General features: G+C 40.6%; 1 protein-coding gene across 4 annotated transcripts in view; it reads right to left on the bottom strand.

The window, feature by feature from the left end:
- The window catches only part of cpx (synaptic transmission protein complexin), a 1041575-nt gene that overhangs the window by 205549 nt on the left and 810970 nt on the right, over positions 1–25056 (bottom strand). The window contains exon 1 of one of the 4 annotated variants that reach the window (XM_083126797.1): positions 386–482. The exons of the other annotated variants lie outside the window; for them this stretch is intronic. Coding sequence (XP_082982923.1) covers positions 386–467 — 82 coding nt within the window. The 5' untranslated portion in view covers positions 468–482. Of the gene's footprint in view, positions 1–385; positions 483–25056 lie in introns of those variants that run through there. 4 annotated transcript variants of the gene reach the window in all.

Genomic DNA, 25056 nt, shown 5'->3' with positions numbered 1-25056 from the left:
TTGCATTTACCACTCTGTTATTTCCACAGAGTTCTTGACTGCTTTTATTTGAAAATATTAATTCTCTCAAACTTTTGGAGGGGGGCGTAGCCCCATCAGGTCCCTTCTGCGTACGCCAGTGTACAGAACATATTAATCTAAAGGGGTTGAAGGCTGTAAAGAAATATTCTGGAATTTTATTCTCTAAAATCGACAAGCATATCTGTGGCGACTCGGCTCGTTCTTGACGTCACCTGGCTCAAACAGCGCGAAGGCAAGATCATCAGCGTATAGTAGAACCCGTGCTAATCCAAAGTAAAGTCCCTGTTGCCTTGCATTCAAAACAGCTCTGAAATCGTAATTATCGACGGTGAACATAGATTGTAATTAATGGAAGTGGACTTACCAGGAAGTTGCGTCAGTTGGTAGGGGGAACTTCTCCTGGAGCTATGACGTGAGATCTGGAGTGCATCATCTTCCTTCAACATCCGCGCAAAACATTCATGAATAAAGTCCCACGTCCACACAACGAACCTTCCTACTAGTGCACTGCAGTGGAAGCTATTAAGAAAATTACAAGTCGCTCAACGTAAACTAGCAATGACAGGCGAGTAATGTCCTTTCATTTTAATGAAAAGAACATAATAAGGAGTCTCTATTCGGTACTCTCCACGACGAGCAAAATCAATAAAGAGAGAACGTGTCCAGTAGAAAAAAACGAATACACAAAACAAAGAATCAATGAAGACAAGCAGCGATATCGAACGATGACATGTTTGTCGGGAATATGCCCAAGGAAACACCAAAGAGAAAGGTCTCAGAAAGTAGACCAAGACATAAGGTGGCTAAACACAAGAATGGACATGGACAACAGGATAGACACATATATTCCTAATCGTTTGATCGAACATTTTCGACAAGGACATGTTGACTGAGTACGATGAATGTGTGTGTGTGTCCGAGACGACAAAGGGAGAGGGAGAAAAAATATTCATGTCGTGCGTAATGCACGCGCATGCAATAATCGAACCGTTTGTTGTATTATATCATGTGTTTGTTATGGGCGGGGATAATAATAATAGCTCTCGTTGCCATGTGCGACGCGTTTCGAATTAAGGACAACATCTCGCCACGTGACTTGAGTCGTCTGTGTGTGTGCTTTCTCTCCTTACCATTTCTTCATCCATATCGCAAGAGATGCACAAGCTAGAGACTATGTATCTCCACGAGCAACCATTGACGACTCAATATAGCCATTCAGTTGCATTTAGACAACCTTTACGCGCTTGTAACTGTCATATGTGCACTTATACCATGTACACAAATTTGAATGAAGCGCGCAATAAGTCTGTGTATCTGCCAAAGGACGCTAGATGTCACTGTCTACCGTTTTGTAAATAACCTCGAGAGAGGTGTTGTACTTTATCCTGAGTGACTATTTTAACGTTACGGTTTTTGCACTTTGAAAGACACTTTCAAATATATGTACAGGGTGTTTCGTAAGTTCGTTTACAACGCTTGGGAGGTGATTGTACGAGTGAAAATAAGGTGGAAAGTTCATGTAACGAAATTCCGGAAACGGCTTTGTTACCGAGTTATTGACGTTTGAAAACGTGGGAAAATGATTTTCCGAAGTGAATAATGGCAAAACGGATGGAGAGAAGTCGTCGGTGTTGTGCGGTCCACTAAGAAATTGGGTACGCTCTTGTCAAAAAATCACGCGGCAATGTTGTGCAATGTCGGCGCAAGGGATTCCCCAAAGGAAGCGAATGAAGATGTTGACGGGAGTGGGGTGGGTGTGCGTTCTGAGTGAGCTGGTATCGACGAAAATTGGCATGTGTTGGATGGCACCAAAAAACAAAGAAAATTTCCCGAGCGAAGGACACCATGACGTAAAAACGAAAAAAATGAACTGTCATAGGTTGCATACCCTGAAGGGCACACAGTATGCTTAATGGAGATGTGAAGGGAATCTCATCACAGACGGTTATCAAAGTGTCCACCATGCACTTCCAAGCAGAGGCGACAACGGCGAATCAAGGATTGTCTAGTGCGACCCAACAACCCCGGCGTTTCTGCTATCGATGCTGCAGCTACATTGATAAGGGCAACGAGGTCCTTGGCTGTCACGACAGGTGTTTCGTAAACGAGGCGTTTCATCTCTCCCCAGAGGAAGAAATCCAGGGGCGTAAAATAAGGCGATCGAGGTGGCCATGGCACAGGCCCTCCCCTGCCAATGCACTGGTTGTGGAATACGGTATTAAGGAAATGGCGCACATTCCGATCGAAATGTGGGGGGGGGGGGCACCGTTATGTTGAAACCACAGTCTTTGTCTCAGTGCCAAGGGCACGTCCTCTAGTAGTTCAGGCAAAACCTCACTGAGAAATGCTTGATAAGTGGGTCCGTATAGGCGAACAGGGAGAATGTACGGTCCAATCAAATGGTCATGCAGTATCCCGCACCACACATTCGCTGCAAACCTGTGCTGATGATGTGCCACTAGCAGTGTATGTGGATTTTCATGTTCCCACACATGACTGTTTTTACTATTGAACACACCAGTTTTCGTGAAGATAACCTCATCAGTCCATAGTACCGTATTCTGAAAATTGGGGATAGTTTCAATTTGATGAACAAACCATTGGCAAAAGTCCTCACGTGGGCCAAAGTCCCGAGGTAAAAGGTCTTCCACTTTCTTCAATTTGTACGGGTGCATCCCCTCTTCTGCCAGGACTCGCCACACATTCACATGGGAGGTGTTTCGTTCGTGGGCTAGTGCGCGCGTACTGGTGCCTGAATCATCCATAACTGCAGTTAGCATATCTTCCACAAACGGTCGTCTTCGCACACTTCGCGGTCGTCCAATTTCTCGACGAGGTGGCAACACTGATCCTGTTTCCCGAAGTCGAGTGCCTACAGTTTGAAATAAGGTGTGCGATGGTACCACCCTATTTGGAAAACGTGCCAATACAGACGCCTTGCAGCACGGCTATTACCTCCAGCCTCTCCATAAATCAGATGCATGTCCGCCAGCTCTTGGGACGTGTATGCAGCCATCCCTTACACCGGGCTACAAGTGTTTATGGCCGTTAACACTAGTACACTTCACAGAACACGATGGGCTGTGGCTAAGAATTAACACGTAACACTGCTAGTTCAAATGTTTGCCCAACACTACTGTCCAAGAACCTCACGTCTTTCCATTCAAACGTGAATGTTTAACTACCTGCTGCTGGCACAGCACCTGAAGCACGAATGGCACAGACACGTGCGCTCCTTCATGGGGAAACCTACACTGTTGGCGCCCCTAGCGGGAAATGTGGTACTCAACGTCAGGTCACACGGACACCCATCTGCCCTTCAGGGTATGCAACCTATGACAGTTTATTTTTTTCGTTTTTACATCATGGTGCCCTTCGCTCAGGAAATTTTCTTTGTTTTTTGGTGCCATTCAACACATGCCAATTTTCGTCGATACCAGCTCACGCAGAACGCACATCCACCCCACTCCCGTCAACATCTTCGTTCGCGTCCTTTGGGGAATCCCTTGCGCCGACATTGCACAACATTGCCGCGTGATTTTTTGACAAGAGTGTACCCAATTTCTTTGTGGACCACCCAACACCGACGACTTTTCTCCAACTCCCAAGCGTTGTAAACGAACTTACGAAACACCCTGTATATGATGGAGCTCTGTTTAAGGCATTAATGCTAGAACATACATAATTCATAACTCTAGCTTACACGGGAAATGATCGAGAACTTTGGCACAGCCTTGAAGCTGTACACTACAGGTACTATTTAACGAAGCTTATCTTTTAATGGTATGAGTCATACCCAAACACCTTCTTGGTCAAGTGCCGTATGTTTTCGTGGTTGGGTTAAGCTTAGTTCATATTGAGACGCGGAGAAACGCAGCGACATAACTTCTGTTGTCTGAATCTATTGAAATACAATGGTGTAACGCCCACTACACGGAAACGCACGGAACCAAAGCGGAATTTCCGTTGCCGCGTTTCCCCCACGTCCCAGTGGGCGTCAGGCTTTAAGTTTGTTAGCCTTAAATCTCTTAGCATAAATACACTACATTTAGCCTAACAGCGAAAGCATTTAGCCTGACACCAGAAGACAAAATACGGCCCCTTGACCAGTAAGGTATTCGAGTTTGGTGCAATACGTGAGACACCTTATCTTTACCATTACGCTGTGACAAGGAGTATGAGGGAGCAATAGAAAAAAAAATATAGAATCTAAAAAGGACATTTGCAATGTGAAATTCAGTCATCGCAGTGTATCACCCCAACTGTGGGGAAAGCGAAGCTGATTCGCTGTGTACTATTACGTCAAAGGTTTTGGCGGGAAAATATAACAAAGGATTTCTAAAAGAATAGGCTTATCTCTCAGCTAGCAGAAACTTTCCTGCCAATTCGATGCATCTGGACCCACGATAACAGTGGACCGAGTTCAGTAATTGAATACACGACTGATATCGCACGCGAATGCATTCTATAATTAATTGAGGCCCACGAGGATGTGTTTATTTCATACGCTGCGGATGATTTAATCACATGTTTGCATCCATTCGGCTACCCCATCCGAAAATACCATGTCATGTGATTTTTCTCCCCTTTTATCATCATTCAATACACATTTTACCCTAACTATCTCAATTTCGTTTGTTTAATCAGTCGTGTAAATTAAATAGAAATTGTTATGTAAAACCCGTTCCTGTTTGATTAAATGGCTGCCAACAATGTGATTATCATGAAACGGTAGAGTTGGTTGTCAGCAATTGAAAAGTAACAGCGGATTTCGATTAAACAGATTGTTGAAAGCAATAGTCTACTGTTGTACAGTCAGGGGTACAAAATATTTCAATTTGTGTACTCTTGTTCAGTTACAGCAAAAAAAATATCTGCTCGCAATGTAAACATGCAGCTCTCATTCTTTATTATGTATCCATGAGTATACAATGTAATTTAACCAGTACGAAATGCTTGAGTTTTTAGTGCTTTTTAGTTCAAAACACCGCGGAATCCTCCCCCCCCCCAAATTGGGTTTTCTAATAGAGAGCTTCACGCACAATTAAAAATGATAAATGTTTTCCATTCGTGCTTTTTTTAGACTTTTTCTAGTCGGTGCAGAACTTGAGTGACAGAATGTCCAAATTAATCAACACATAACTGCTTGGGACTTTAGGAAAGCTTTTGTTAATGTTTCCTAAGGTCGAATACCAGTCATTCCGCTTTCTTTCTACTTCTTTTCAATTCTTATAATAACCCGTGACGCAACAGCCCACCTGCCGCGATGGGAGATCAGCCAACCACTTACGGAGTGACTTGTGGTCAGCACGACGTACCCGCAGTCTTTGTTGTAGGTTTCCATGACCACGTTACGCTACTCATTCTTAGCTCCACAATTTCCTCACGATGGCGGATGGCCACCGGCCCCATACGCAGGCCGAAATCTCAGGAGAAAAGTTTCTACGCTTCCCCTAGGAGACTCGAACCTGCGCGCGGCCCGTATCCGAAGCCCAAAGCCTTACAACGCACGGCCACGATGCGGGACTGTATTTCTTTAAGTACGAGAATTACAACGGACACCACAGATGTTTTATTTGTTGTGTTTCATTACTCAACGTTGCGTTTCTTCTTCTTTAGATTAATCCTGACAACGAGGATGAACGATGGTCGGATAAAAAAAGCAACACGATGAAACGTGTGTACCATGTCCGGGACTCAAACCGAGAACTTTCGACATCGGACTTACAATGTCCACTCATTGTTACTTTTAATGTTAATGTTGATCCATGCTTCCTCCATTTTCACAGAGTACACCCTCAATTATTTATTTTGTGCAAGTATTGATGTTTTCTGCCCTTACTGACTGTGGTAACAAAACAAAAATATTGTCTTACTGTGCTGGTAGAACCTTAATTGCTCGGTACATGCACCTAAGGTGGTGCACACATGCACACTTTCTCCTCATTTCAATCCATCACTTTTACGGCACCAATGTAAACAACGCACGTAAGCGAAAGACTGAAACAAATTGCACATGCCATTGATCGAATGTAACCCAAAACTCATGCCAGTACTATAGTCTGAACCTGTCTCGTACAGTCAGAGACAAAAGTATTTCCATTCCTGTGACTGCAGTTATAGGAATCTGTGGGGCAAGGCCGTGCATAACGGTAGAAAAGGGGAGAATGCGAGTGAGCGGGGCGAAGCAGTGCAAACGACCAGGTAGCTGCATTCGCGTAGCCTCTCCTTGCAAACCCTTTCCCTCTCGAGCGTCCATTGGTCGAGCCTACTCGAGTCACTATTTGCGCAGAGAACTTATTTTCGTTCGCTTGCTCCACAGTCTCCTTGAACAGAGTGTAGACAAGTCCATGTACCTGACAATCCATTGGGTGAGAAACAGAAAGATTGTATACTTGAATCTTCATCGTCTTCCCCAAAATGGTCAAATTATTAGAGTACCTATTAACACAGAAAACAACCATTTTAGTTACTTCAATATTTGAGGTCCGACCTCGTACAATAGACGTGAGTAAAAGTTTCGGTAAGAAATTGGACTTCACAATCTTGTTACCTGCACACAGTGGAGATTAGAGAGCGCAGTTTCCCCATACCTTTTGCCCACCCTCAATTTTGGACTCTTAATGCTAAGCCTTGTCTACTAAGAGAAAGTTAACTATCCTTGCATCCATCCCCTTCCCAGTTTTTGCACCCAATCGTCTCTACTGCCTGCACAGTCGCAAGTGCAAACTTCTGATATGTGTAGTCTTGCTCACTTTCGCGTCAGTTCGGTCTTCTTGTGGCATTCACGCCTAGTGACATAACGATTCAGCATTCAAATTTGCACCACTGACTGTTTCCGTTCAAAGATAATATATATATATTTTTACCAAAATTAACGCATGATTTCCAGAGCCAGTAATTCATGTATAATTCCTGGAATTCAAAGAATTCCAAGTGAGTAGGTACCCTGATATTATGCAGCAAATTTTTACATACGTAATTAATTTTTTATGTGAAGTAACTTTTGCTAATAGAACAAGTAGCTATAGTATCACAATCATTTGTGGACGATTTTGAAAATCATGAATACAAATAAAAATTTGGTTAGAAAATTATTATTTGGTTGTTACATATACCTAGTAAAATTTCTTACGGTCCTTGTGATTTTTTAACGATTGTATCTAATCAGTACTTTTCAGGAATTTTGTACCATTTAAGTTTTTTGGAACATACTTCAAGATTTTTCAAGCCTAATTTAATATTTTTAGAACCTATTTCAGAATTTTTAGAACCTATTCTAGAATTTTTAGACCCTATTTTAAGTACCTAAAAGTACACTCTTTAGAACCTAAAAATACAAGGTCTAGTCATGAGCTGAGAGTTTCTAGGTGTTAGTCGTCTAACAATCCGCATAACAGTAGCAGACTGTAACTAAAACGTGTCCTTTTCCATAAGACTCAAAAATAATGCAGATACATAAACAATAATGTTATCATACCTTACATTTTGTACAGCTCACATTCATGTCTTCAGCCTAGAGAAGTACAACTAGAGGCTCTTACCTGAAAAGAGAAATAACATAAATTTAGTATCAGAAGATAAACACTCACACATCACATGACAATACACTATAATCGATTTCGTAGCACTAGACAGCCTTGTCGCAAACTTAACCAAAATAACGTTATCTGAAAACTTTAAATTCTAGTGGAGAGGATTCACCACTTAAAAGAAACAGGAACAGATTTCAAAATAATTTTCTCCTGAAATTTGTGCCATTTTAGTTATATACAAATGTGCCGCTTCCAAGGAAAAGCAGTCATGAAACAAAAGGAAAACGCATCCGAGATTGTACGCAAGCAACACTTAACAAAGAAACTGGATAGAAAAATTTCCCATACAAGAAATTGTAAACTGGGATATATTCCAATAATGTGGAGTATTTGTGGTGACTACAAGAGAATTTAGATTTTGAAATTGGTGTTACAGTCAGATTCTTCTTACATTGCATCCCATGTTATTGTCATGATAGCGATTTTGATAAATAAAACCAACGACAACATAAGTTAGCTAATTTGGTTGTCTCGATAAGTCCGTGAAGGAGTTCTTGAACAACAAAATCATAGAAGAAAAACAAGATCTTTGGGAAATAGAATTCTTTAAGATTCACGAACACACATTTTGAGAAGCTATATGTGAGAATATGTTGAGAGCGATTTAATTGAATTGAAATCGAGTGACAACCACAAATAACCTTTTTATAGGCAAACTGAGATATAAAGCTGAACGTACTTATGGGGAACAAAATGAGAGGGAAGCCAAGAAGGTTCGTTTCGAGGAACAAAATGAGAGAAAACCATGGAAGTTTCTTGCCAGGAACAAAACGAGAGAGAAACTATGGACGTTTATTTATTTGAATAAAATGAGAGAGAAAACCACGAAAGTATTTTGAAGGTACAAAATGAGGGAGAATCCATGAAAGTTCTTTTCGAGGAACAAAATTAGAGAGAAAAACCATGAAAGAATTTTTCGAGGAACAAAAGAAGTGAGAAAACCAAAAAATGTTTATTGCGAGGAACAACATAGAGAATCAAAACAAGAGACAACTATCAGAGCCCTTACGAGGAACAAGGGAGATAAAACAATAAAGGTACGTATGGGAAGAAAAGGTGGAACCAAGAATGTACTCTGCGTCCTTTCCCCACATTTACATCCAACAGAACAGAGTAACATCTCATAACACAGAAACTTCACGTGCGACATAAAGTTCTCGTAAGTCATAAATCTGTGAATACAATTAAAAGTCTGTATAATTATAAACCCATTACGACTTCTTTTTAATATTGATGCTGATGTTTTATTCAAGCAGCTTTGTGTTGAACCCGAGCAAGGGAGGCAGATGAAGTTACTTTCGCGCTCATTAAGGGATTCAAAACGCGAGGAATCCTGGGTAAAATAATGAAGAGGTCTACACAGGAATGTAAACAGGAAAACCGCGCCAAACATCGTCCGCCGAGAAACGCGTTAATGAAGAGACTTCGCTGTTAGGAAACGTGAACCGTAAGGATGAGATTGGGATCAAAGGCGAAATTAGCACGCAAATAACCTCCTCACAAAAGGAAGGTGAGGAGGTAGAAGCCAAGAAGGTGAGGTCAATTCTTTTACTTCCAGGATGGCTTATTGAAAAACTCGTCTTCGTCGTCGATTCTTCTTTAAAGTTGAATTAACTACGCGGAACAAACGTTGGCTACATTTGCATGCACGCACCGTGGAAGAACATTTGCTTACAATATGCAAAAACGAGCAAAGAAATGTTGAAAAATGTAAATGATGAGGAATTATCTTTGTTTGTTTGATTTTGTATATCGTGTCGCTGGAGATGAATGGTGATCACAAACACATATGAACGACAAAATACAAACACAACAGAAGACTATAATGGCTCTGGGTACAGGCGTCAGAGTTACTTCGGCCTCCAACATTGCCGTTACCAAAGTGTAAAGGAAGTGAAGTTAACTTCTGGATGCCTTCTCAAAAGGTCTATACGTAATACTCCTTGAGAAAGTTCAGCATTCTCACAGGTTTTTTCAAAAACCGGACGTATATCATCATCGAAAATATTTGCACAAAAAAACGCAGGCATAAAAATTTTAAGCAGAATTCCAACTACAGTTCGGATATCTACGTCAGCAAATATTCAAGATATAATAAGTAGGATTCAGCACCCAAAACAACAAGCAAGTACTATAAAAAATCGTGAAAGAAAGAAGGAGAGTATAATAAATGTCTCGGAAAGGACAACAATGCATGGAAATGTAATTAAGGAGAACTTCAGACAATAATACATTCTCCTTTTGAGGATGCTCCAGCAGAATTAGTGTTATGTATCAGCGAATGTTTCCCTCTGTCACCAAATGGTAGCACCAACACCGAAACTCTGCGTTCTCACAGGAGATTTAGGTTCAGTAGTCATTTCCGTCATGCTGGTGCTCCACGAGATGGTAGCTTCAAATGATTTCACATTTTTCATTTCGTCATGGTAATTCTTATCTTATAGCAACTTTCACAATGCATTAGAAGCTACAAAAACATCAAGATTATTCCGCGTACGACATAGAAGTTACTCTACTACCTGGCATTGCTATTATGCATATTTCCAAGCCAACTGCTTTTTTACTTCTCATCACTCTACGGCCAGGACATTTAACAAAATATTGGAGTTGGAGTATGAAATATTTCCATGAATGGTCTTGTAATCTTACGTGTCGTAACTGTTAAATGTGATCAACAATGAAAGTATAAGAATGCTAAAGTTCAACAAATGCCATGTGGCCTTGTGTGATATGTGTCGTGGTTATGATGCTGGAATGGTTCGCTGCCATGCTAGGTTCTCTAGGTAGGAATCCTGTGTATTCCGCAGTCATCTCATTGTGATTGTGTCTTTACCTCATAAATTCATAAATCCATCTCTATTGTCGCATGGAGAAATAGGAAATGCATGTGAACATGAAAGAATCAAAGACGCCCTACTCTTTCGTTGATCTTGGGGTTAGCCGAGCAGAAAGATTACATCATCATGTCAAGCGAGAGAAAAGGGGAAGCGAAGACCAAGGGAAACCAGTCTCAGATCCTGAGCGTGAGCTATCGGTTCTGACATCCCGCAGTCGCCTCAGCGGGACGAAAGCAGTGTGGTGATTGAATCGCTATCGCTCCCCGGAGCTGAGGGGGCGAAAGGATGAGGATCCGGCGTTGAAATCGAAACGTCAGTGATTTATAAACGAGAATTACGGGATCTTCAGCATCCGAGCCGTTCTCCGCCGTACCAAATCTCCCTCCGCACGTTCGCAGTGGAGAACTTAAATCATTGGGTCATGTTACTAAATGTACTCACTCCTCTGGCTCATGATTAGTTAGAGGGATGCTGCGTCTTAAGCAGTTTAATCCCTCTCCTCGAGTGGATTTGGAAATGCTGCGAAATTCCAAACCACATAAAAGATTGCAGAGCTTTAGTAATATTTCAACAAGAGCCCCACGCCGGGCGCCATATTTCACGTTAATACAGTTATTGTTACGTGAAAGGGAACGGCAGTATCAGACTTGTCTGGATGTTTATTCAAGACCACTTTACAAAATTTATGAACAAAATCCTTGTTTGTTTAAATTTATGGGCTTTTCAAAAAGTATTTTTAAAACTATGTTACTTTCACAGTTACACTGAGATAAGGAAATGTTGAAACATACAATACCATTCAATAAACAAAATCAGGAACAAACAAAGAGGCAGCCCTGATTTCACAAGAAGATGCGTGCTCCACGCTGCTCTTTAATTGGCGCTTTAGAACTGCACTAGGTGACGTCACTTTCGACAAGAACGTACTTCAAGCTTGTTCTCTGGATCTTTCTGACAGAGTCAAAAATTTAATTAATCTGAGTATAGAATGGTACATATAGTATTTGTAAAACATACAACTAGTACTCTAAGTTTTTAAACTTAAACAGTCTTTCATGCAACTAACTCGAAATAAATGGAGAATTTGTTTTTACCGAACAGAGGCGTAGTAGTGATATAGCGGAATGATACAGGCACTACTCGTGAAAAAAACACTGCAACTATATGTTGGTTGTCACTTCTGAATGTTCCATTTAATCAAAAGTGATTATGTTTTATTCAGTTTTGACTAAATAGTTCCAACATATATCGGCCATATTGGAATATACACCAGCTCGACAATGGCAATTGAACTACGAATAGTTCCACCGGAAACAAACGCGATGCGAATGGGAGTTTCGCCTTTACAAATCGCGGATAGAACAGACAAACGTAATAACGCTCCGTCGTGTAGGCGCGAAACGGTCGCTAAACCTATGTAGATCTACCAGTCTGCTCATTTTAATGTCCTGACGTTCGGGAAGAAGGAATTACGACAACAGAAGGAAGAAGAGTAGAAGGGAGAGAGAGAGTTTGGCGCGGAATGGAATCGAAATTGAGGGGTAAGAGAGGGCGTGGAAACGAATTCAATTTATTCGGGAACGAAATCGGGTTCAATTTGGCGGGAAAAAATGGTGCGGGAAAGCTCCGAGTTCCCGTATCGTTCCTGCTTCTACCGACGTTCTATTTTCCCAACATAAATCTTGTCTCGGATTATTGCTCCAGCGTTTCTTCCATATAGGTCCCAATTTTTCGCTGAAATCGACGGGTTTTGCCCCCCTCAATCTTTTCTCTACTCATAAAACCCGAATGAGGTTTTGCTGTTCTACTAACTTCGAAGTAAAGCGAAGAATAATAATGTTTTATAAGAAAATGTTGTTCGATACTTAACAAGATCATCATAGCACCAGCTATACAAATACATGTATATATTGTAACGACAGTACTAGTGAGCATAAAAACTTCACCAATATGACGCATCTTAAGCAGTTTAATCCCTCTCTTCGAGTGGATTTGGAAATGTTGCGGAATTCCAAACCCCATAAAAGATTGCAGAGCTTTCGTAATATTTCAACAAGAGCCCCACGTTGGGCGCCATATTTCACGTTAATACAGTTATTGTACAGCTAGTTAACGGCTAACCTGAATATTCGAATTTTAAAAATGATATTTATATTTTGAGAGTTTACATCAAGGTTATTAGAAATTTAGTACATAAAAGTATTTGTTTTGGCTACAGAAACCTTTATTTACGTAGCTAACCTTGTTTGACGTGCGGAGCTGAATGATAGGGTGGATTTGACCAAAGGAAGGGGAATTCTCCCCTCTGACGTAACCACCCTCTTCTCATTCTCATCCATGTTGCTGCCAATGACTGGGCTTGCTCAGATGCGGCGGCTTCTCAGAGAACGGGTCCTGCTTGTAAAGGTTACAGTAATATTTTTCAATACGTACAGATCTTGTCCTAATTTAAGCCCTAGCTAATTATGACAAGGCAACATGGATTAGGATCCAATTTTGAAAGGTTGATCTAGTCCTGATAACCTAACAGCATAAAGTGTACTTAAAGATCGACTCTGTTACATTATTTCAAATATATTCACTGAAAGAGAGTTAATGACGATTGAACACCAAATAGAAATTTACCAGTGAGAATTCGTTTCTGAAATATCGGTATTGTAAGTATGCCTCACACTAGCAACAACTTTTCGATCGCCCCTCGTATGGATCAATTGATTTTTTTTCCCGATAATTTCTCTTTATGTCGTGATGAACGTTCAAAGTCGAGAGCCATTCTTCCGTTCTTCAAGCCAATAAAAAGGGTCGTTTTTTCTCCCTCTCGAGTATTGATTTTCAATTCGCTTCCCCGTCACAAAAATACACTACACAGATGGATTGCGATGTTTTCTCTACAAAAAACTTCAAGGCTATAATTAACTTCAAGGCTGATTGAATTTCTTCAGCAAACTAACGGTTGCGAGAAATGTCTATGAAATAGAGGAAAGATGAATTGATAAGTTGTACATACGACAACTTGGAGACGATGTTGGTGCTCGAAGGGCAGAATACTGGGTCAGTGCTATATACTTATAGTGCTAAGTACTTAAGTAAAAGACTATGGAATTATTGCAAATATGCCTTCATTTCCCGACATCCTATATATGCACACGAACTTACATGGTGGCTTTTCAATCACTGTCTTCTCATTCGTCCATTTCCTCGGCAATGTTTTACGAGAGCCGACCTCCATGTGAGAATGGTTAGCACACCGCGCGACGGAGCCAGGGCATAAGGGTTCTAATCCCGCCGAGGGCATGTGTGTTCTTTGTGAGTTTGCCTTTATTAATTTCATCATAACGTTATTCATCTCATCTTCGCGATTAGTCAAAAGTGACAGAAAAGAAAAGTTGAATAAAGGTATATGGCTGTATGATGCATAGACCATAGCACGAATGACGAAAAGTTTAAAAATAGTTTTTTATTGCCAAAAGCAGTGTTCAGAGTGAGCGAAAAAAACACACAGCCTACACACCCTGCAAGGGAGGATAGCACTAGTCGATCTAGGGATAATATCTAGATGGTTGTTTAAGCACCGCATTTTCTCCACGACCAAAACAACAGAAAATGCAGTGAGTTTTCGTACATAAGAGACATGGCACCCCTTGAGGCACCTGTGAAGCAACCAAACCTACCACTGTCTCAAGACGTGTATACAGAAGCGATACTCGAATACATAATGCGGAATGATACAGCAAGTCGATTTGGCCCAGTTAACAGTACGTAAATCATGCGAAAAATACAGCAAACAAAAGTTACATGAGTCTCATACACGTAGTTCAGAAATACCTACAATACAAGGGGACAAAAGTTTTCGCTAACATCTCTGCGAAACATATCTCCATTAGCCAACGAACTCAGTAGTTCGTGAGATAATAGACCATTAAACAAAGCAAAATAGACTAGGATTCAGTTCTGAACCTAGCAAGGCAACGATACAATAGAAAATCGTTTAACGAAATGTGGCAAGGCACAAGACTTTATCTGTCGATCATCAGTTACTGTAGACACCACAGAATTTTTCTGCTTTCAGGATTCCACAACTTCCCACCTACAAAGCACAGAGCTATTCAGCAGATACCCGAAATACATCTTCTCTAATCGCCGCACAGAATGTGATTGTGATGTGATTATTTGTGATTGCTTCTGCAGTAACTACGAAAAATACATTCCGAGTGACACGAAAGGAACTTAGGCAAAACTATTTACAAAACGTATTACAAGTATATTCCTTCAAGATGTAAGAACAAAAACTAGCTGTTAATCAATACAATTACCTGTAAAAATGTTTATGTCTGTATAATGCACAATTTTGGAAATAAAGAAACAGTTGGTAGGAAATCTGACTACAAAGCGGGAGACCCGTGTTCGATTTCCAGGGTGGGTGATTTCAGTGGGAATTTTTCCGACAATGTCATTACCTCCAACGGATCTGAGGTAATCCTGACTCTAATAAATGGGTATCGGGAGTGAGTGTAGGGAGCATGGTGCTCATCACATCACCTCCACAAATGGTGGAGATTGGGAATATGTTGGTCTTACCTCCACCCTTCCACCCAAACATACCTACGTGGTATTTTGCAATGTGCAAGGAGTAGATTTATCTTTGGATACAGGATGAACAGTAGGATGCACAAATATTGTTCAGCAAATTGTACATGAATATTTTCGTTACCTTATCGTGCATCATACGTGTTTTTAAGGAATAGGTTTCTGCCTATGAAGGTGCAGAGACTGGCAGTAGTTTGTTTGGCGTTTTGATCCAATTCTTGAAGCTGTCATTAGGTAAAACAGGGAGAATTATCCTTGGTTTGGGGGGTACAGCCTGGAGTGCCCATCCCCCAAGGCGAATGGCGCATCCCCCCTCTATAATACATAGTACGGGCATAAATATCTAATTTTTTTATTGTCTTTTTGTTATTCTTGGAATCGTAATTTCAGAATTGAATGTATTTTGATACTTTTCAGAAGCAGTTTGAAATATTTGCCTGAACTCTTCATCTGAAATGTCCCGATGTTTCTTGGGTAAGAAAGAGCAGAGGCTAAATTGTGATGAGAGTTCTAGATACTTTGACAACTGTACAGTAAAACTGAAAAACTTTTCACAGATAAAGAGTACAATTAAGAAAGCCCCTTTTTCAACTGCGGCTCGAAGATTACTTGTTTGGGATAGTTCACTCGGACAGCTCCATTTAACTGACAAGGTTATTTAAATTTAACAAAAACATGAAGTCAATGTTTTTTCTAAAAATCGAGTTTCACACTGATAATAGTTTGTTATAGTTTGTTTTTTCAATCTGGTAAATAATGCAAAATATTTGTTTTTAGTATTTCACTTCTGCATGTATTATTTCTATAAAAACACAAACTTCACTTACTGTATCAAACCAGTTTCTCACTGAAGTCAAGATCTTCAGCTGATACATCACTACACAGTGTGAAACTAAAAAAAAAAACTTTAGTGGATGTTACTTTCAGAATACACAAACTAAATCCAGATATAATTTTATATACCTGACACATCAAGTAACTCATCGCAAAGTATGCTGGATCTACCATAGTATTTTCAAAAAGAAGAAAGGAATTTGGGGAGGGGGATCCGGACGCCCTGGATACGCCATTGACAGAATGGATCGTAGACATGGCAGAAAACGCATATGTAAGAGCAGAAAAGTGCATGGAAGAGGGTAAAAGGACACTAATTTAGAAGACTTATTGTTAAATATAGTTGTCAGATTCAACCCATAATGTGGTCACAATCCAATACAATATCACTGTCAACAGACTGACACAATGATACGGTTGACTCGCTTGTGAGAAGTATAGAGTTATACTCCTGCCTTCTAAGGTGTCGATTCTTCTGCAGCTATGGCAACCATGCTGTAGCTCTTTTGTCTGTTGCTTCTTCCTGCTGCTGTCGCCGAAAGGGTATGTGATTACGTGTGAGGATAAAACAAAAGACACAATGGTGTCGTTACATAGCGAGGGTGAGAAATAATATCCGGGTTGCTAGGTGGATGAAGATTCAAACATTCTTAGATGTAGGATAATTAGATGAAGTTTTTAGGATACAAAGGGCCAGCTAAACTTTCTTGAAAGAACAGAACTTGAAGAAGATTAAACTCGTGGCGGAGAGGTTAGCAGAGCGCGCTACGAAGCTAGGTTCGAATCCCGGCTTGGGTGCTCTTTGTGAATGTCGCGTTGTAAATTTCATCATATCATCACTCTTTATCTTCACAATTAGTCAAAAGTGGCAGAGAAGCGAAGTAAAATAAACCACATCATTCAATCCATTTGAAATGTTTAAGTTAATGAAACTTTGTATCCCAAGAACTGCATCTCATTATCACACCCACCTTTAATGTTTTGCATTTTCATTCACCTGATATCTGGCTAGTTATTTGGTGGTTTTTGATTGGAGTTGTCGTTTCCCAGACATCCATTGGTGTTGGCTGATTCACTAACGTTCTTTTTGCAGTTTGAACTCTGCAACCTCTGGGTTGGGGGTCCGTTTACGAGCACACGTTGCGTCGACCAGTCACAAAAATTGATTGCTGAGAGCTGTAAATCTGGTCCTCCTATCCTAACCACATGTGCATACGTTTAGGTTAGGAGGGCCACGTTTACAGCTCTTACCAATCAATTTTCGTGACTGGTCGACGCAGTGTGTGCTCGTAGACGGACCCCAGAGCGACAAGTGCAGAGTTCAAGCTGCAAGAGGAACGTCGGTTTGGAGTCCGTCATGTAATTTGGTAAGTCTAACTCTACTTATCTTATCTGAACATAAAACAGACTTAAACTCTGACAAATTATGTGACAAGAGATAAGAACAGAAACGAAGATATTCCATAGTATAAAAATGATATTTGTCTACGAAATATTCACAAAACTCTTTGAGCAATTATGATGTTTTCATCCTGGTTTAAGGCACTATACCACAAAATTTGCTTCAACAGTCAAGTAGTGACATCTTGCGGTAGAAAAGTAATATGAAAGGTGTGCATTGTGTGAGAACAAAGTGACGTGAAAATCACCTCAAAGCATCTTGTGAAGGAAACAAGTCCGATCGTTTAAAAATGGACACAGCTGCGGACAGCAAAAACCCTTAAAATCGTCGGCAGGAAATTATTTTCTTTTTTTGTGTGTTTCCACGGGAAACCGCACGCTTGAGAATAAAGGAGAACAAATAAATGAAGAGGTCGATAAATAGAGTTGAAATTGAGGTTGTAGTCACGTATATATCCTCGGGTGATTGTTCCTTGAACAATCAGTACATTTGTCTGTGAGGGTCTGGGAGTAAAAAAAAATGGCTTCCAATTTGACGTCAATCTCAGAGTACAATGCCTGAGATGTGACGCAGCTGGAGAAAGACTAGGAACCCGATGGTACGCTCCATCTCGCACGGATTGCCAGATGGGAACAGACAGCATTCCTGGGTGGAGGGAATTGGAGAAAACCTTCCCTCCTTCAAATCCAGTCGCTTCTTCATCGAGTTGGTAACTGGCTGTACTAAAATTTTCAATGTTCTCTAGTAACTGAGTTTCTATTCCATCTGGCAAAAAGATTGAGCTTCTACGCCTATTAGCGTGTACGTTCGGTAAATAAAGACATTTTGGTATGATTTTGCTACAATATTATGGACTGTGTCAAGTACAATCCTTTATAATTAATGGTAATTGAGTAGCGATTTCGTTCATAATGGAGTGGCTCTTTTATAGTGGTTGAGCCCAGGACATTTCCGGTGTTGATACGGGAAGCCAGGGCTATACGAAAAAAAAGCTCAAATTGATAATATACTATGAAAGTGGAAAGTACTCCAAACTTTCAATACGTGTGTACTTTCTCTTAAAAATGAAATCATGAAGAAAACACATCATATGTCAACTTTTCTTCTATAATTCTTGCCAGCAAGTGGTTGACTTTCATCTCTGTATTGAGTTCTTGGGTTCGGATTTCGGCCCGGGCATAGGTGATCTTTCAGTGTCCCTTCATCAATTTTTGTCTGATCATCATTCATCTTCATCGTCACGATTAGCTATAAATGGTGTCGGTCCCCGTGGCGGAGTGGTTAGCACATCGCGCTACGACGCCAGGGATCCCGGGTTCGAATCCTGGATTCGGCATGGATGTTTGTGAGTGTCCATTCAACATATCATCATTCATCCCCACATTAGCCAAAAGTGGCACAAGAAGCGAAAGACAAATCAATCAATCAAAGCTATAAATGGCACAAGAGCAACGTAAAATCAAAAATTCAAACTTGCAATGGAAACCACTCGTTTTCGTTAAAATACCACCAAATTAAAGTTGAGCATTTTTAAAACTTGGATACAAGGGTGTCGCAGGGAAAGGTGACATGTAAAGTGCGGTGCAGGTTCAAAAATTTAGCTTGTTTGAGTTTCCCAGCAAAACACATTCTCTAGGAAGTTATGAACAACACTAGGCAAGTGAAGTTATGAACACTAGGCAAGTCCAGGTTAACTGACATCCGTTGAGCAAAAGCTAAGCAAGTAATTTTGCTATCTTTTCCTGCTACCCTCGAAACAGACTGGCCAACTAGGAGATAACTTGAACCTTTCATTGTCCTCGGGAAGCCATCAACTCTAGGCAAGTCCAGTCACTTAGTGATCCATTAGGAGGGAATATTGATCCTACTCCTTAAATTACAATCTAAATCAATGTCTTGTGAATTGTTAGTTTTTGTTAGTCTATATCGCGCTACTTTCTGTCTCTTTGAGGTAGAGAGGAGGATGAGGGGATATCATAATTAGATGAAGGCACAAATATAATGAAGCATATATGTGAACGTGACATCTGTTGTCGGTTTAGGAAAGTAAAGGAAATATACTGAAATATTAGAAAGTCTGTAGAGAGAGAGCGTGAGACACGCAGCAGTGTGGAGAGTAAGAAGGGGGGGGGGGATCCATTTTAATTTTACGAGGGATGATCGGAAAAAATGTTACAAAGCCTATTATGGCGTATGTGTTAGACATAGCTGGAAGATCAACACACCTGATGATGGAGGGCACTCAACACTAGTCCTCGATGTAATCACCTTTTTTGTTCAAGCACTTGTCACAACGATAGATGAGGTTTTCCATACCGGTTGCACAGAAATCCGCGTCAAGTTCTCGTAGCCACCGTGAGGCAGCTCTTTTGACATTATCTCATGTCAGATAATGGTGGTCAGCCAACCAAATGGTAGTCCCAGCTCAGCCGATATTGAGCGTAATGTTCTTCTTCTGTCCTCACGAATACACTCATCCACAAGAGCACAGTTCACGTCAGTGGTTGAGGTACTGGGCCTACCGCTGTGTCCAGGGTTGTCATTAACAATACTGGTCCGTCCTTCTTTGAAGGTACGACACCACTTCGCCACATGTTGCCTTGAAATTGTCCCCTCCCCATACACCTCCACAATCTGCCTATGAATGTCAGCAGGTGTAGTGTTTTTGGCCCACAGGAACCGCACCACTGCCCTCACTTCTACTCTTGACCAATTTTCTAGACGAGTCACCATTTTAAATGTCCGCTTCTCGGGTATACATGGTTAGAATCCGAAGTTCTCAAACTCGCAAGAAGACAAATATGTTATTAAGTTACACATAAATTTTCGTTACGTTACAGTGAATAAAACAAACGTTATATGCTTTGTAACCTTTTTTTCCGATCATCCCTCGTACTTACTGAAATGTCTTAAAATTGAATATTTTAAAGAAGCCCTCGAAGAAAAATCACTAAGTCATTCCAGTCGCTATCGACTCAGGCAACTGCCTATTGGCTTACGGTTCATGACGTCACATGTCGACGCTACCCACCGTTAACGAGAAACGATTTACGAGGCAAAAAAAATCCTCTGGAGAACGCACAGCATAGCTCCATTGGGCGATTCCTTCATAAAGTAGACGGAATTTCATTTTACATTGCCTTCATCATTATCCGCCATTCCATCCACGCTCCATTTTTTTTCCACGTAGACGACAGGCGCAGGAAGATGGGAAGGAAGCTCACTCGTGTGTGACTACAATTTACGGACCAAGAGTTGCCAGGTTATGATTTATGCTCTTCCATCTTCCCCCTGCTGCGATAAACCCGATTTCTGCCCAGCAGAGCTATCTTGTGGCTCGCAGGCGAATTAGAGCCATGTGCACTCGCTGGCGAGGGGTCTGCGAAATGGAACAAACGTGAAACGGATAAAATCGTGATAGGAATAACTGAGAAACGGAATAATTTTGTCGGAATAACCACGAACCGGAATAACTTGGGAGGAATAACTGAAAAAAAAAACGGTACAACTTGGGAGGAATAACTGAAAAAAAAAACGGTATAACTTGAGAGGAATAACTGAAAAAGGGAATCATTTGAGAGGAATAACCGCGAAAGGGGATAACTTTGGAGGAATATCAGCGAAACGGAATAACATGGGAGGAATAACTGCAAAACGGAATAAATTGAGAGGAATAACCGCGAAACGGTATAACTTGGGAGGAACAAACACGAAACGGAATTGTAATGGAGAAATATCCAGGAAACTGAATACGTTAGAAGGGTGTAACGGAAACTGGGAAAAGTCTGGTGAGAAATAACCGAGAAAACGGGGAAAAGTTAGAGAGAGGCAGATTGGAAACTTGAAAAGGTGAGAGAGGAAAGCTGGGAAACTGAAAAGCTGGACGAGAAGAACAGAAAAATAAAAACATAAAGAAACAACAAAAATTAGAAAGGAATGACCGATAAATGAAACAAGCTACAAAGAAATGACTGAGAAACGGAAACAAGCTCGAAAGGAATAACTGAGAAACGGAATAATCTGAGAGGAATAACCACAAAACTGAATAAATTTGGGAGGAATAAGCACGAAACGGAATAAGTTAGAGGAATATAACGGATGCTGAGAAAATCTTGCGACGAATACTCGATAAAGGTAAAAAGAGTTGAAAAGGTTAGAGAGCAATAGCTGGAAAACTGAAAAGCTAGGATGGAGTAACCGTGAAATTACAAGAGAATGCAATAACCAAAAAACGAGAAAAATATTCTTCTTCTTGACATATAAATGCATTAGCACAGACTTGAAATTGCATGTAGATAGATCAGTAATGGGTCTATGCTAAAATGCAGAAAACATGTGCAGCCCATACATGATATCCAATAGATAAAAAATCAAAATAAATTAAGGTTATTCTTTGAACGTATGTATGTATGTATATAGACAAGCTGAACTAAGTATTAACAAATGGGCAAGCAACTATACAAGTCACATTATTTTCTTCACACTGACTTTGATCTTTCAGTGGACAGGAATAGTCTGTAGGGATATGACGAACTGAAAACATTGACGTACTTCATTAGACCGCCGAGTCTACCTTCAAAACATCCCGCTCTGCAACACACAAAAGAGAAACTACGCTTATCAGGAACTTCACAAGCGAGCTTCGAAATCCGCCGAGCTTTATCCAGGCTTACGGCTGCCAGAATGTACGTCGATATGCATAAAACTTTTATACTCTTGACTAAATGCGCCGTTTTTGTGTTTTATTTAACCTCCGTGAGCTGAGGGCCAATTAAAACTGCTGATCAGGAAAGCTCATATCCCTTGTTGGGTGGCCATTATGCTTGCAACATCTCGGGAACTATTTACAGTTCTAAAGATAAAATTTGGTCGGTTCAAAGTAAATATTAGCTTGCTGCCATAGACATATAGATTGGTACACCTCATCATGAGATTTCCCCGATTGGTTCATCTCTTCTTCATATTTCCGTATTTGGTCCACCTCTTCTTGACATTTCCCCAATTGGTTCACCTCTTCTTGACATTTCCCCGATTGGCTCACCTCTTCGACATTTCCCATATTGGCTCACCTCTTCTTGACATTTCCCCAATTGGTTCAAAGTTCTTTACATTTCCCAAATTTGTTCATCTATTCTTTACATTTCCCCGATTGGTTCACCTCTTCTTGACATTTCCCCAATTGGCTCACCTCTTCTTGACATTTCCCCGATTGGTTCACCTGTTCTTTACATTTGGCTCACCTCTTCTTGACATTTCCCCGATTGGTTCACCTGTTCTTTACATTTCCCAAATTTGTTCATCTATTCTTTACATTTCCCCGATTTGTTCACCTCATCTTGACATTTCCCCAATTGACTCACCTCTTCTTGACATTTCCTCAATTGGTTCACCTCTTCTTGACATTTCTCCAAATGGTTCACCTATTCTTGACATTTCTCCAATTGGTTCACCTCTTCTTGACATTTCTCCAATTGGTTCACCACTTCTTGACATTTCCCCAATTTGAACACCTCTTCCTGAGATGTTCCCGACAGGCACAGCTCTTCCTGAGATATTTCTGACCGATAGACCTCTTTCTGAGATGTTCCGTAACGTTATACACCTTCCTCTCTCACGTTGACATTTTGCCTTCCATCTCTCATGAGCTGTTAGAAATCTAAAGATGGCATTTAGTGGGCTGAAAGAGTAAGTACTAGCATGCTTTCACAATAATTTGTATTCAAAATGTAGTACACTTGGTTAGAATATCAATAGGTATTGAACTCAGATCCTCTTGATTACAGGACAACTACGCCATCGAAGAGGTCCCTTGAATAACGATTAGATGTAACTGATGAAAGGAAATTAACAAAGAAACGCCGATGTCCAATTTGGGACTCGAACATGGAACCTTTGTTGGGAAGGTCTGAGTAGACCACTCAATCCTCGCAGCCACCGAGGCGGCATTGTTTGTCTTGAGACTTCTTAGACACCCTGTAGAAGTGAAGAACTAGGACTGGAAATCTTAGCAGTCTGAGTCAATCTTTTCTCTCAATATTTATGCAAACATAAGTCTTCAGCGTTCTCAACAATCGAACAGTATGATATTATACATGTCCCCCTTCACCTCCTCCCATTCAACCATGGAGAGAAGCCTCACTCAGAAGAGGATTTTGGAAAATTGACTGAAGAGACGAGACGAAAAGTTTGTCCCAATGGGATTCCATCCTCTCCAATTCTCTGTAGCTTTAATCTAGTCACTGGTATCTCCCCCACCTCCTCTTAAACATTCTCCATCCGTCCTCGTCCTTTTACTTCCTCAAGTGCCTTTCTCCTCTCCCTGCTCTGGTATTAAGCCGGAAGTAATCAAGGAAGTAATCCGATTGGTTCCTCCGAGGGCTTTACAGTCCAACGCGATGACATTGAGACTTTCCCGTGAAAAGAAAATCGACTCGTTCCTGGAAATCTATCTTCTCCTGTACACGCGGGGGTTTCTCTCTGTCTCGTTCGTCATTTGCCTAAACAGCTCACACTCAGGGTCTTCCCCCATCGGAAGATGATTACGTGTTTGTGCTTGGATGCCGAGTGTTTGTATTGTTGTGAACTCTTGGTGCTCGAGAGGAGATACTCTGGTAACTCGCTCGTTGTTGTGATAAGTTGCTAAAAGAGGCAACAGGGAAATGGTTGAAGAAGTGGCGGTAAGAGTAAACGCAATTGAGTAAAGACATAGATCGGGCGACTAAGACAAATTATAGCTGAGGGTGAATTTAAGAAGGAGGCTGTGTTATAACTATTGAGTAATAGAGGAAAAGGCAACGGACAAGAAATGAAAGCAAAAGAGAAAAAAAGGCACAGAGTGGGCGAGCAAAGGATAAAAGACATAGCTTATAGATAGACGTATTCATAAGTAGATAAAGTGCATGTGTGGAAGATACAGTTAGAAAGAGAAAATGCTAGGAAAGATGAGTGTAAAGAAAGAAGGAAGAAAGATAAGAGTGAGTGAGGGAGGTAGAGATTATAAATACAAGATTCAAGTACGAATCTGAGAGAACTACAAAGTGTGATAAGAGTGTGAAATATTGGGAGAGAAAGATATCCTCACAAAGAGAGAGAGAGAGAGAAAAGAGTTTTAAAAAATGCCCGGAAAAATAATAGAGTAAAACTCAAGAAGATAAAACATATAGAGTAAGAAACAAACAAAATGTCAGGAGAGATAAGAATGTAATAACAAGGAAGAGAAAATATACATAGTGAGATATAAATAAAGTTTCAGGAGAGATAATAATGTGTAAATAAACGGAGGGAAAATACACAGAAGATGAAATAAACAAAGTGTAAGGAGACATACGAATGCCAAAAATAAGGAAGAGAAAATATACAGAGATGGAAATAGTGTCAGGTGAGACATCAGAATAAAAACACAAGAAGAACTGTACAGATACACAAGGTGTCATGAGAGCTACTCGTGTAAATCAAAGAAGGCAGGAAACACAAAGATAGGAATAGATTGGATTGGATTGAGTTGGTGCTTTAAGTCCACTTTATGCACAGTAAGGCTCATCGGTTTAAGGTGGAATCCGAACCACTATGAGCCTCCACCGGGAATCAAACCCGGGACCCCTTGATTACAAGCCATCGGGAGGCTCCAGATAGAAATAGAGAAATACCAGTGAACGTGAGAGAGTAGAAACAGGAAGGAGGAATATACAGAGAAAAAAATAAGATACAGACAAATTGTCAGAAAGCATGAGAATAAGATTGAAGGACAGGTCAAAGAAAAAGGAAGAACGTAAAGTAGAAA

This window comes from Lepisma saccharinum, chromosome 8 (assembly GCF_977018435.1).
Source record: "Lepisma saccharinum chromosome 8, izLepSacc3.1, whole genome shotgun sequence".
Lineage (NCBI taxonomy): Eukaryota > Metazoa > Arthropoda > Insecta > Zygentoma > Lepismatidae > Lepisma > Lepisma saccharinum.
Note: the sequence above shows the minus strand (reverse complement) of the source record. Positions and strands in the feature narration are given on the sequence as shown.